This window comes from Amphiura filiformis, chromosome 19 (assembly GCF_039555335.1).
Source record: "Amphiura filiformis chromosome 19, Afil_fr2py, whole genome shotgun sequence".
NCBI classification, from domain to species: Eukaryota; Metazoa; Echinodermata; class Ophiuroidea; order Amphilepidida; family Amphiuridae; genus Amphiura; species Amphiura filiformis.
Window position 1 is genome coordinate 684,342 of NC_092646.1, and position 14,498 is coordinate 698,839.

At 38.5% G+C, this 14,498-nt stretch overlaps 2 protein-coding genes across 3 annotated transcripts in view; one reads left to right on the forward strand and one right to left on the reverse strand.

The window, feature by feature from the left end:
- Positions 1-902: 902 nt before the first annotated feature.
- On the reverse strand, positions 903-8,486 carry LOC140140776 (trafficking protein particle complex subunit 3-like). Its single transcript, XM_072162520.1, has 5 exons — positions 8,319-8,486; positions 6,029-6,126; positions 4,589-4,688; positions 3,006-3,188; positions 903-2,263 (listed from the first exon to the last, which is right to left on the reverse strand). Exons 1-5 carry the CDS (start codon positions 8,358-8,360, stop codon positions 2,144-2,146), a joined length of 543 nt encoding a protein of 180 aa, XP_072018621.1. The 5' UTR covers positions 8,361-8,486; the 3' UTR covers positions 903-2,143.
- A 3,390-nt stretch (positions 8,487-11,876) lies between these two features.
- LOC140140774 (connector enhancer of kinase suppressor of ras 3-like) overlaps positions 11,877-14,498 on the forward strand; it is a 40,433-nt gene continuing 37,811 nt past the window's right edge. For both annotated transcript variants that reach the window (XM_072162515.1, XM_072162516.1), the window contains exon 1: positions 11,877-12,051. In XM_072162515.1, coding sequence (XP_072018616.1) covers positions 11,994-12,051 — 58 coding nt within the window. In that variant the 5' untranslated portion in view covers positions 11,877-11,993. The remainder of the gene's footprint in view (positions 12,052-14,498) is intronic.

A 14,498-nucleotide genomic window follows, 5' to 3' on the forward strand; every position in this document is an offset into this window, starting at 1 on the left:
ACAAAGATACTGCTGTGTATTTTTCTTCCTCTTCTTCTTTGAAACAGTGACATTGGGCTATTCCAATTCAAATCCTTAATCTTCCACACAGGAGTGTGAATTTCAAATGGGGTTACCTGGAAGGGTGACTCCATTTGTAATCTACACCCCCTGTGTGGTCATGTCTTCCATCCATTGGGGGATGTATGGATTTCAACTGGAATAACCCATTATTTGAATTGCATCACATTCACATTACAGACCAAGATGCCAAATCTTTTAGGTTGTAGTTCTTATTATGGCTCTGAACCTCATGAGAATCTATCAAAACATTTGCTCAGGATAGGATATATATTTAGCAAGTTTCTAGATTCATTATCATCATATAAACATCAAAGTCAATCATGAAACAGTCACTGTGGATAATATTTTGTTGCACTCAAGATAAACATGATTTTAGGTATATAAACAATGATATCCATATATGGCAAAGTAATAAACACTTTTTTTTGCCTCATGGGCAGACGTATTGTAAATTTTTGCTGAATATTTGATTTGATGTGTCCCATAAAACATTTATTTCTGTCCATGAAGTTGGCATCTGTGCATGTGGTCCAAGTGCAGTAACAAAGTTACAGAAACATAAGGCACCAGAAACAAATTTGTTCAATCTTTGGATCGACCCTCGATGCTGCTTCGATGCTTGTTATTAATGAACTATCAACTAATTAATCAGAATTAATGCTAAATTTATATTGGTCAATATCACTACAAGCAAGAATTACTATGTTAACAATTAACAGTACTTAGTAAACTAATTGACTTCATAAATGATAAGCATCTACCAAGCTTAGATGTTTGATCAAGAGAACAAATTAATTTGTTTCTATTGCCTAAGGACCCGGTGCTTAATCTCGCCGATTACCTCTGCGTCGTCTCGCAGCATTTCGATGGCTCTACTGCGTCTTGCAGATTCAAGCCGCAGCACGCCGATGAATTAATATAGTGTAGCCATATACCTGGTTGCGAATTCGCGAGCAGTTATGGGCATCGAGTTTGCAACATCTTGCCATCTTCTTGCTCTGCGGTTTCCCATTCATTACTCAAAACCTTTATATTAATGTTTATTGTAGTACGTACTTGAGTTTACTCACCGTGAGCAATTTGCGGATCAGTCGATATAATCCGCAAAGAATCAACGCACTCAAGGACACTAATTTGTAAGGGTATTGTTGTCAAGTGTTATAAGCCGGTTGCGAGAAATGTAGGAGTTGGGCCGATCAAGCCGATGAACGGATGACTGAACATGGCTTTTCATCGAGCAGACACACATTTTGTTAGTGCATATCGCAACAGTATTTTATTTCTCAGCATAGGCGCATCGGCTTGGGTCTGCGTCTTGGGTTGCGGGCACGCCGCAGACTTTATCGGCGAGATTAAGAACCCAGACCTAAGTGTAATGACATTAACTGCAACAGCCTAATGAAAGGATTGCAACTCAGTTGAAGGCTTCCGGGAATGGCACAGATACAGCCCCTGATGGGAGCAGGTTCCACTATGGTACAAATGTATGTGGGATAAATGCATCGGTAGGAGCCACATTGGTCTGTAAGTGATGAAATCTTTGCTGATATGTCCAAGTGTAGGTAAATAATTAGACCAGCAGCACAGAGACATGACTAGAAGGTACCTTGCACATGTACAGATGAACCACCTTTGATCACCCATATAAACACAGCAGCTCTTTGAGTCAAAGCACATGACTTAATACTGCCTCCACTGGAGCATGCACTTATAGTTTGATCAGCTCGTAATCAGTGGGAATTATTAGGCTTTTACCACTACAACGAAAAGTAGGTAAGAGTGATATAGTTGAATTGTCTGGTCCATATTTTGCATGTTAAAGAAAGTAGAGAAAGTATATGACTTGAATTAATAATTTGTGATGCTTCTGGTGAGTGAGCCTCAGTGAGGTGTCACAAGACAATTCTCGAAATACAATATATTGATATTAATCCGCCATGTTATGGCCCGGCGATAACGAGCTGATCAAACTATATGTCACTGCCTCGAGGAATCCAAATGGACAACAGGAGGGAAATCAATTCAGACTCCCTTACTGGGTATAAACATGTGTTTTGTTGCCAAGTTTTCCACACATTTGTTATTCTTCTCCTGCTGGTAATGCATCCTCTAATCTCTTGATGAATTTCACTCTAATTTCAGTCTGATTATCTCCTTTCAGTATATCCTGTACAAATCTAACATTCACATCCATTTGAACCTGTACAAATAAAAAAATAAAAAAATAAAATAGAAAGGAGTTTGATCTTGTACACAAAACTGCCACCACACATTCAACATATGAAATCAATACTCAATCAAAAGTTCCATACATGGATAAATTTATTCTGCCCATTATTAAACTGTAAAGTTTGTATACTTCGATACTTCAAGTTCTAGCACAATGCAATTTCATTTTCCTCTTTGGTAGAATTTCAAAAATGACAAAGAAAATCACTATTTAATACCAGCGCATATGTCGCCAATGCCAATAAAATACAACTGAAAATGAAAAAAGTTTAAAGAGGAAAATTGAGTGAATTCCAGGTGAATTTGGCATCATTTTTTCACACTTTTTAATAATTACTTGCAAAGATGAGCAAGTATGCAAGTAAAAAAACAGCTAACAAGTTAGGTCTCTGTCAGCAATATAGAGCAGAAAAGCCATAATTTTGTGGATATTTTTATCATGATGAAGACAAGGTGTTTTGTAGTAAGTAGACCTTGTTCATGGGCTTGAAAGAAAATGGAAAGTTGAGAATATTCATCACAGAAAAACACAGAATTTGTCGTTTTAGAAAACGGAAAATCTGCCCCTCTAGCCCAATCTATATTAGGGGCACACAATTTTGTAGCAACATCAAATATGAGGTCTCCAGCTCAATTTCTGGGCTTAACTTACTGCATTATTTAAGTTTATTAATTTGTCTCTGCTGAAAAAAAAAAAAAAAAAAAAAACTCACTGTTTCTAATGAGCCCCTGATGACACCACACAAAATATTGGAAAAGTTGAGTTGACCGTGCTCCTCTGGTAATTCTACAAAATCTGTTAATGGATTCTGTTCCATGACTAAAGAGAACTCGTCACCCGCAGCACTCCAGTTTGATATGGTGGGCGTGATACCGAGGAACATTCTAAATGCAGTCTGCAGAAAAACAAAACGAACAATTCAAATTATAGGAATTAGAATTTGAACAATTAACTGTTAATCAATTTAATCAATTAACTGTAAAGTGTGCTGAGACTTGTGGATCAACGTTGAGGTGTTGTGCCTGTGCATATCACACTATAAATCACTGCGCTTTTTGTTTTAAATTACCATTTCCATGCAAAAAGGAGGATATTTACAAGTATATAATTGGTAAAATTTCATACCAGAATCGCTACATAGAGTGTGGTTGACTGATGAACCCAATGGACAGCTTCATCTCTTCTTAATCCCATGAAATGCATATTTTGTATCTGAAGTGCACTTTTATTTGTTTTCAATGCCCCAGTTAATTTTTATTTAGATGTTACGGACCAAAGAAAGAGACAATGGACCCAAATTGGTTGTCTGATTATGGGTAGTGAACACCACCATTACAAGATGGTTCCCATAATACAACTGTTCCTGAAGATTGGTATCTATTTTATATTGAACTATTCCTGAATGATCATTGCTTTCATTCTAAGCCTATTTTACAAGCTGATCTCATATGACCTTCGACCTCAGTGTGTGACCCTGAAGATCACTCTTTACATGAATGTTCAAAATTTGACAAATACTGTAAAGGGGGTAACTTTGGCATGCAGTGTAACTTTGACAACCTTTTTTCAGTCACATTTTACAAGTTCTACTCTGCATGTACATATGTATAGTATTATCAGAAATCTATTTTCTTTAGAAAGAAAGAAATCTTGTTTGAAAGAAAATCAATTTCTGATAGATTTATATGAATTTAACCTGTAAAATTGACCATGTAAAAAGTTGTCAAAGTTACCCAATACCCCTGCATGCCAAATAAAGTTACCTCCTTTTACGGTATTGATTGACAGATACACCTGATCCATGAATACGCATTTGGCAGGTCCACGCAGCTCGGCTTTTTAGTGCAGTACTCAAGAGGGCTTTTTAGTGCAGTACTCAAGCATAAACTTGGGGAAATTTACCCTGTCAACACTCTCAAGGATTCCAATCCCTAAGTTTGCCCCCAAATTTACCCCAAGAAATTTAGGGCGTAAGGGGATTTCCCTGAGCGATGCTACTGCTGTGTGACTGTGAATGATACATTTTGTGATTTTCGAGTGCTGAGCTTAACTTATGATGTTGGTTTCAGGTTTAATTATATTTAATATGGTTCAATTTGGTGCAATACAATGTAGATAGGTCACAGTAAGCTTCTGGTTGCAATTCCAAAGATGACAACCTCAGGCATCGCACTTAAGGATTTTAGGTTTCAATTGAGTCGTGTGGACACGCACTTGGGGATCGCAATACTCAATCACGCCAATCCTTCGATTCTATGACCTTCTGATCATGACATAATTCTGATATCAACTTACCTTTGCAATGACATCAGCTGTTTCTCTGAAATCATGGCATCTCCCTACTCCTGATCTGGCAAGAAAATCTTCTACTAATCTCACACCTATGTTGTACCCCCTGAAATTGAAGAAGGAAATAAATGTAATACATCATCCAGTAAAAATGAGACAAGATCAGATATTGCAGACGTCAACAACCTCCTTATACATGTACATCAGTATTTAACTAAGCTTTCGAGTAAACACTTTTCACCCAACTCTTCATCAGGGAACACAAAATGCCAGGCCAACAAAAAATATATTCACACAGCAAATATGTGCCCATCCACCACAAACTGGTCGTAAAGTCGGCATTTTCCATTTTGAGATACAATCAAAAACAGTATATGGATTTCTAAATGTAAAATATATGAGGAATTTGACCTTTTGTGAACCATAACTTCACTTCCAGATGTCCGATGAAGCTGGTTGAGGTGTCATTTGAAAGCTGAAAGTGCATTCTTTCAAAATCTGCTATAAACAGAAAATGACCAAGAGCCGACTTTACTACCACTTCGTGGTGGATGATCACATATGTTTGCTGTCATTGTCACTGACCATCATCCTTAATACATAAACTATTTCAAGGAATAAACTTCATTCATAATTTCTGTTTCTTCTAAGTAACTGGTCTAACTACTTTTACAATGTTTTTGAACAGGGTGTTGTTACTGTAAGCACTTGGCATGTGCCTGTTATTTTCTGTCTGTCCAAAATGTTACACTGAAAATAACAAACAGACCTCTTCCCCTCCTGGGGTTCAGTCAGTTCAAAAAGCTATTGCTATAGCATTGATTTATTATACAAAAACCAGACCTTTTCCCCTTCTGGGGTTCAGTGAAGTTCAAAAAGCTATTGCTATAGCATTGATTTATTATAAACAAAAACCAGACCTCTTCCCCTCCTGGGGTTCAGTCAGTTCAAAAAGCTATTGCTATAGCATTGATTTATTATAACAAAGACCAGACCTGTTCCCCTTCATTTATTAGTCTGATCTTAAGCTTAAAAAGTTACCTTTTCAGAGTCTGAGTTGAGCAAAGACGTAGCTTGCGACACCATCACGGCGTCTTCATTCAGCGTAGTGTTTGAGTTCATACAATGTACATTGTAACTTGAACAAGCATTAAAATTAGAATTTACCATCTGCCAGAGCAGGGTTTTCTTTAAGCTTTTTCCTGAAGGGGTAAAAAAACCCATCTAAATTTTTTACCCTTTCATGATGATGCTTAAGCATTTGAGGGGGTATATGGGTAGCTGAAGGGGTAAAAAAACCCACTTTTAAGCATTTAAAGAAAACTCTGTGCCACAAGCATCAATCTTGCCTGTTCCAGGAGCAAATCAAAGTCCAAAATGACAGGTGGACAGGTGACCAGCTAACACCTGTTTGTAGATCTGCCTACGGTATATATGTTAACTTACATTTTGTCCAGTTGTTTGTTGACTTCTTCATCACTTTCATAGTCTTTTACAAGTTGTGCTACAAGTGCTCCATATGTGAGGGTGAAAAGCTCTTGAGACTGCATGGGAGAAAAAGAAAAACATTATTGGTATGCAGTGTTTACTCTCGCTGGACATTGGGTGTGCCAAATGAAGCACCCTCCCCCCCCCCCAAAAAAAAATTAATTGGCTCAATTTTGGCTCAGTAATTCCTCAAATTGTTAAAATGAATGTACAGTTTAAAAATAGAATTTTCACTGGGCCAAAACCTGGGGGCCAAATTTGCGACATAGTCGGACATACAGCCACTGAGTAAGCACTTTTGGTATGTGTACGTAAAGCCATGATTTCTCCATGTTTATACAAAATTTGAGGGGATCTATTGTAGCATCATTCATAATCATATTGACAGGCACATTACGCATGCCACAGTGACTGAGAGTGCCTCCACCCCCCAGTCAAAGGCCTTAAGCATCATATTCCGAGGAGCGGAAAGACACCAAATTGGTGTTTTATGAACTTTGACACTTTTGTGGCGAGTGACATGGTCTTTCAATTCACGACGAGTGTCCTTGACAGGCGTGACTATGCTCAGGGGTAGCGCTAGAACTAAACACTCCAGTGTCCGCAGGGACCCCTGAACTTGCAGAATATTAAAAAGTAGGGGGTCCGGAGTAGAGTTTGGTGAGTCCGAGTTGCACAAATGCAGCATAAATAGTATGTCTGCAATAGCGCTAGATTGAAAAACTTGGGGTCTGCAGGGACCCCTGAACTTGCAGTAAATTTAAAAACAGGGGGTCCGAACTATATTTTGGTGGGTCCAGGACCCCAAAAAGCAACCTAGCACTACCCCTGCTATGCTTCAGTGGTCATGAAAGAATTCAAAAGATAACCTCTGCCCCAATAATCCCGAGCTATTGTCTGAAACTGCTCCTCGGAAGATGTATCATAAGAACTCAGTCTTCAAATGATAGTCATGTAACGACCAAAAGATAAATTTCTGACTATCATTGAAGACTGAGTTCCGCAGTCTACCCACCCCGGGCAAAAAAGATCATGAGAGCCAACTTGGGTGCACACAGATATTTGCGTCAATTTACGGTGTTCACATCTTTGAGAATTGACCAATCATCATTATCATGCCTTGGTCTTCAGTCTTTGGGCGCCTGCAATCGTGTTGTCGTCCAAATGAATAAAAGACGCAACGCCGCCGACGCCGACGGTGGGATGTTTCTTACTATCACTATCACTGGACAGTATATGAAGAGCTTTGTTTCAAAACCCCTTACATCCACTTGAGCAATTTTGAGAAAACATCAAAAAGTCACTGATGTAAGGGGGTTTGCAACAAAAGCAGTTTTTGGTGGGATGCTCATCCTACTCAGGCATCCCGCCAAAAACTGCTTTTGCTGCAGGCCCTTTTAAATCAATGATTTTTTGATGATTTATTAATGTTTTCTCAAAATTTCTGAAGTGGATGTAAATTGTAAGGGGTTTTGAAACAAAGCTCTTCATATGTTGTTCCATAAGGCATAAATGCTGATGCAATAGTACACAGAAGGTACATCCTCTCATGATCAAGAATTAGGTATTTTTCATAGTACTTCCATAATTCATTCATCAATGCAATGATCATCTTGCATTGAATCTAGTACTACAAAGCATGACTGGGTAAGCTTAGTACAAGGAACTTATACGATGTCCTCATTCACAAACTGATACTATCTGTCCATCGTATAAGACTGTTACCGTACGGCAGCGTGTTGAAGGAATATTACAGAGTCAAGAATACGCTCCATCATTTTTTTGTTCGGATCCCTCACAGTCTCCCAAAACATCAAAAGCGTTGCTCGTATACTTACTTACACATGACTTAAGACTGTCCTTTTTCACATAACGCAGACAAAGTAGGGCCAACTTGTCTAGAAATGGTCAAATTTTGGCAAGAAATATCTCTGTGTATCCTATGTAAGTCCCATATCACATCGTAATATCGGCGATCATGTTTTTTTTTCTGAAGTTTGGCTGGTAGCCTGGTACCCACCAGCGTCATTCCCGTGACGTGACACAGATAAAATAATCGACCGGAAATCGGGCATCATTAAAACGTCAACAAATTTCAAAACATAGAAATCAGTAAACTTAATGGCGAGCGGTCCGAATTTTGAGCCGCAATGCCTCCACCTTGACGCGTATCAAGCCATACAAGTTTACGTGGTGAACTAGGGTAAGCTTAAAGCTTACCCAGTCAATCATCAATGCATGTACTTACCACTTTCCTGGGATCGGTTGCACGACTACTTTGCCTTGACATGATAAACGTTGAAATAAATATATTTTAGCTATAGGTAATGTAGATGGTACTACCGTACGTTGTGGTGTACTACAAAAATAATCAAAAATCAGCACAGTCTACATTAAAAAATTATCGACACGACCTCTTCAATAATTTGTAGTGTTTTTAAAGCTAATTTCCTAAAGTTTGATCAATATCATAGAAAAATTGCAAATTTTGGGTAAAATTACTTCATATTCACATCTGAGGCACTAAATATTGATTCATCCCATAGCATGTTTGTTGATTTATCACATATACTAAAGATTTTGGTCTGTTTCTGTGCAATTGTAGGTAAATGTTATCGTTTAGGTATAGAAACGCTCTTGAATGCCTCGTATTCTACAAGGCTCACATTCACTGCCACCCATCCCACCGGCTCTTTCCCCTTTTGCATGCAACGCAGAGTGCAACGCAACAGCCATGGGTGTGTGTGGGGGGAGGAACACGCCAACTTTGGAGGTGACGCGTGTGTAGGGCTGTTAAGACCCCCTTTTTCAGCATCGCTGTCACCCAAAGACCCCATATTTTTTTACGAATACATGCTCTGTCAGTGACACAGACTGTCACCCGAAGACCCCTATTTTTCCATTTGATCTGTCACCCAAAGACCCTTACAAGTTCAATTTGAACAGCAACTTTCATTTATCACTGATTTTGTTACTTATTTTGAAAAAAAAAGAAAAGAAATTTGAAGCCATTTATAACTAGAAATTCGATTTTCGAGGTTTCTGTGGCACTGTTTCGGTTCAAAGATTCCATTTAAAAAAAAGGTCATTTTCTCACCCAATGACCCCATATTTTTTACATTTTGCTCTCACAATACCAAAAATCATGCTCTCATCTCACCCAATGACCCCATATTTTTTACATTTTGCTCTCACAAAATGCCCGGCCCTATACACCTAGGCTTATAGGCCTACATCCATTTCCAATTGAAGTGCCCCCCCCCCCGGGTGCTGGCCCAAACATGTTTCATTTTATTTCATGACCACAGCTGTCATAGAATTTTCTGACCCAAGTTGTCACCTGGTTACTACCCCCAGTTGATTTAATAAAAAAAAGTCATGTAAATATGAAATAGTTCGACATGAAAGAAGTTCTGTGTGCAACTGCATGCAACATCAACAATTTTATAGATGTTGAATGACCCATGTGTAGGCCTATTATAGGCCTTTTTTCATTGTAGGCCTACTATTCATGCAGGTTTGTGTTCTCAAAAAAACCAAAAAAAAAACAACTCAGATCCTGGAAGGAAAACAGCAGCAATTTAATTTACAGTCAGTTTAGGGCCTACATAGGCTTAATGCAAGTCGACATGAAAACGATTTCATCAAAAATTATCGTGATTAGTGGCGGCACTAATGCCCCACCCCTCCCATATTTTTCTTATTTTTCTTTCCCCACTTTTTTTGGGGGAGCTTACGTAAATTTCCACTTTTTGCGACAATTTTGCGCAAACGATTCCCCCTCCCATGAAATTTGCCCCGCGGGCCACGGCCCCCATGCCCCCTCCCTGAAAAAATTTCCCGGTGATCATTTGAACAAACTGGGGTCATTCAATTCTATTAAAAATTACATTAGGTCAGCAATAGGCCTATAGACCTACCATTTGGCTACACGCGTCTGCAAGTGTCCGGTGGATGATAGGCCCTATCGACCGGGGGCAGGGTGGCGGGTGGGGCAAAATCAACCAATTTTGCACATTATGATGTTTTGATGAATCCACGGTGAAAATATGGATCCAAAACATAATAATGATCAATATTGGATGCTTTACGTCCAAGTGGTCCTCGCTACTAGAGTTTTTACAATATTGGACTCGTCCAATTATTTTAAAACGCATAGCTCGACCAAAATAGATCTAATTTAATATCAAAATTGCCCGCGCAAAAAGTGGAAATGTGTGTGATTGGGGTGATATTGCCCGTAGCGCTGCCACTGAAAAGGGGCTAGGGGTGTAAAACTTAATAACATTTATTATAGTGTTGACATTTTACAATGTTTCATATTGTACAGATTATGATGCTGTATGCCTACTTTGACCATCCCCAAACCCAAATGACTGTGCCACTGCAGGTATAGCATATAGGCCCGGTAGCACCGTGTCAGTAGGCCTATGCCTAGGGCTGGTGAATGATTCCCGGAATTCTAGAAAAATACAGCACAGGCCTATAAAAATTCAACGAATGAAACATAAAATTAAATAGCTTTTTAAGGCTTAGCTAAATCGTAATCCTTAAATTAGTTCTAACTGGTAATAAAAGAAAAAAATTAATATTTTTACAATTTGAAGGAAAACTTTGTTTTCTTACACCTTACAGTCAAAAATTCTATAGACTTGATACAAAAAGTTACCAAATTCTTGCATAATTAGGCCTACCATGATTACCAAATTATTAAAATTTGACTTCCATTGCCAGTAAGGACTGTCTAAAGGATTAGGATTCGCTATGTTTCATTTGGAAAAACGGGATAACAAGTTATAATAAATTGAGCTCAAAAAGAAATTTATAATTTTTCACAACTTGTGAATCACAAGGTCACTAGTGTCAATCAAAATGAATCAAAATTACACACAGGATTACTTTAATAGTAATACTCTACTCAAAACACATGTCAGTAACCAAGCAGTTGTCCAACTGACACAACAGCAAAATGCACTGTCATCGGACAGCTTCCTGGAAGTTCCTCCACTTTCACAGCTCAACATTTGGCACCCAGCACACAAAATCTGTGAGAATGCACACAAGATCCTTGCACAGATCATAAAACGGTGCTGCTTTCTGCTTTTCATACACTTTTTTCATGAAACAGGGCTGGGCTGTGAATGTTGTCCAGGAAGCTGTTCCATGTCAGTGCATTTTGCTGTTGTGTCAGTTGGATAACTGCTTGGTTACTGACATGTGTTAAGAGTAGAGTAGGCCTATTGAAGTAAACCTGTGTGTAATTTTGGTTCAATTTGATGGACAGGATTTCAAGATGACCTTGTGAAAAATTATAAGTTTCTTTTTGAGCTCAGTTTATTTTTGTAATCCAAGATAGTGCCGTGTTTTTCTGGAATCATAGGGAGTAGGCCCAAATTTTCCCAACATTTTGGGAAAATTTTGAAAATTTTGGCTAGATTACGGAAAAATTGGGCTATTCCCCCGCGGGGAGTAGGCCTCCTCTCCCTCCTCCTCGCCCGTATCTGTTAAAACAATTTATAAATGTCAGCCCAGTGCAAAACTATTTCACAGCTGATTGAATGCGAAAGTGCGTTGACTCAGGACCGCGACACTCCGGAGGACAACAGAGGACAGAAAAATGTGACTCTCCTGCTAGTCTCCTACACAACCAGTTAATTATGTTTTTGTTCATACCGCATACAGTCTGGCCCGCGCCCGAGACTAGCAGGAGAGTCACATTTTCTGTCCTCACATCGGTATAGGCCGTCTGCACGTTAATTGTACGGAGTGTCGCTTCTCTACCTTTATTTTCTCTGGTTGACTTCTTGTTATGAACTTCCATGGAGTGGCAGTGCACTTCCATTCCATAAAGTAGTGTATTTCCCGAAGACCGACAGAACAGGAGAGGTTTTGTTTCGAAACTGAAAGCGATGTACCTCTCACAATGTCAAATTTGCAGATTCAACGATGGACGGCTAAAGAAGTCGCCGACTGGTTACGAGGTAAATATATTGCTGGTTTGTTTACAGTTCCGACGGGAAATCATCCTCGCATGTTGCAGTCATGCTCCGTCGCGCCGTCAATGGCCGCCGTATGTTTTGACAGTAGTAGCTCTGTTGTCGGTGGACACAAATCTCTCGTCATTCTCTTTCTTGCAGCATTTTTGTAAGGATTTTAGGATGCACAAGACCTTGATCGTGGTGTTGTTTTATTCAGATGGGATTTTGTGCATGTAGATGTCATGAACCTTTTGCACGATCATTTCGATTTTTAGATTTGCCCACCCATTGTAGGCATTGATTGGGGTAATACAAATACTGAACCCGGAAGTGACCCGCGGAAATAACCGTGGACCGGGCGCTGGCGAGAAGGACAAGCCAAAATTACAGTGGTTGTACAGTACAAGTTGTACAAATCATCAAGCTGGACATGCTGGATTACAAAGGCTAAACGGAAATGGATTTTAGTTTTCAATTAGACTATTTACATTGTAGACACTGAACAAAAAGGATTCATGAGGTTGCTTTCATTTTAAATACATGTTCATATTGCACTGGTCCAAGGTGTTGTAGTTGCTCAAAATATTATAGAAAGCAGTTGAAGTCATAATGTACGATCTTATAATATGAATTTTTTCAAACCTGATTTTCAGGGGTAGAAATAAGGGACCATTTCCTGATAGCCATCCGGGCTATCTAGACATTTTTTCTGATAGCCCTGGCGGAAATTCAATAGCCCTTAAAACATTTTTTTCTTGGCCCAACATCGGACTCTTGTTAATTGTCAGGCATGGAGGATGGAGCTTAAACACAGCAGCAAGTATCAATAGCCCGATGGGCTACATGGAGATAAAACCCAGTAGCCCGACAGAAAATTTAACAGCCATGGCTATCGGGCTACCGCTTATTTCGACCCCTGGATTTTTTTGCATATTTGTAATGTTTACACATGCATGTCACAACTTGCACCTAAATGGAATCAGCCAAATTTGTTGTGTTTGTAGGTAAACAGAGCAAAGTTCGACATAAAGTCATAATTCAAGAAATTATGACTTTATGGCCGCCCATAGAACTGCGTGTTAAACGGCCAAAATAACAAGCAGTGTTTCTTTCACGTTACCTCGTTATTTCAGCTCAAAATGGACAGAAAGTTGAGAAACCATTCCCGATCATTATTACTAGTATTATTTCAGCATTTTGAGTAGGGGAGATTGGGGTTAGTTGAAACATTTTTCACAAAATCGTCTTTTTAACGCAAACCGATTACTTTCAAGAAACACTAACCATATCAGTATAAACATATACATACATGCTACAAATACAGCCTTAAACTTTATTGGACCTGCTTATGATTATTCATATAATCCAATTTGAAAATTTGAAAAAAAGTGTTTCAACTAACGGCTAACCCCACCCCTGGGGTAAGTTGAAACATAGGGTGGGGTTAGTTGAAACACGGCTTGTAAAAATTTCAAAATAATTATTATTGTGTTGTTAGGGTTATACTTCCCTTGAAGGCACCCTTTAACATACAATCAGTGTGAAAAAATGAATAAATAAATATGTGGGAGTGCGGGTCAATATGTTGGACACAATTGACGAGTGTCGCCATGGACCAAAATATATGAAGCCTAAAATATTATAAAATGTACTTTCTGTGTGCACTTTTTGCTTGTATTATTGCTTTTTAACCATATTAAAGCAATATTGAAGATATGGTAAACCTGTTACAAATTTTTAAAAAGTCAAATTTTTAACCATATTTTTCTATGTGATTTTCACGTGTCAACTAACCCCACCTCAAAAGTTTCAACTAACCCCGATGCCTATTTTTATATTTCAAAGTTCATTACACAAAATAAGAAATACAATAAAACTTTTATTTAACATTATTCTGGGACTTACTACTAGTGCTTATGATACTCAAAAAATAATCCCCTGAATCTTCAAACAACATGGAGATAACGCATCTTTTCTGAGGGGTATAAAAATTAGTCAGTAAGTCAAAAAACAGATATTCCTTTCCCAAGCCAACACTGGTGGGGCATCAGTGCTGTTGCTAATTTGGTGGATGACCCTTACTAATACCTATTACTAGGTGCCAGTATTTTACCAAATTATTTTTTGTGTCAGAAAAAATACAATGTTTCAACTTACCCCAGCGTTCCAACTAACCCCAATCTCCCATAATGACAAATTTAAAATTTGAAGGAAATCGTACATTAAGCCTTTAAAGATCATGTGGAATTGGTCTTATCAGGAATGATCAGGGACTGGGTTACAATAAAAGTTAAACAGTTCTGCTCCAGAATATGACAACGGAATACTATCAGTATAGGCTAATGAAATGAAATGATTTAGTTTCCCGTCACATTTTTTTCAGTGAACTATGACTGAGGTCATGATATCATTATTCATTAAAACAGGTATTAATGCTTAGATCATCATTA

Bases quoted from the DNA above. Each gene is read 5' to 3' on its own strand.
- LOC140140776 (XM_072162520.1), bottom strand. From the start codon at position 8,360: ATGTCAAGGCAAAGTAGTCGTGCAACCGATCCCAGGAAAGTG. The intron at 3,189-4,588 runs GTAAGTTGATAT...GTTTTTCTGCAG, and splicing joins CAGCTGATGTCATTGCAAAG to ACTGCATTTAGAATGTTCCT. The intron at 2,264-3,005 runs GTGAGTTTTTTT...TTATTTGTACAG, and splicing joins TCAGGGGCTCATTAGAAACA to GTTCAAATGGATGTGAATGT.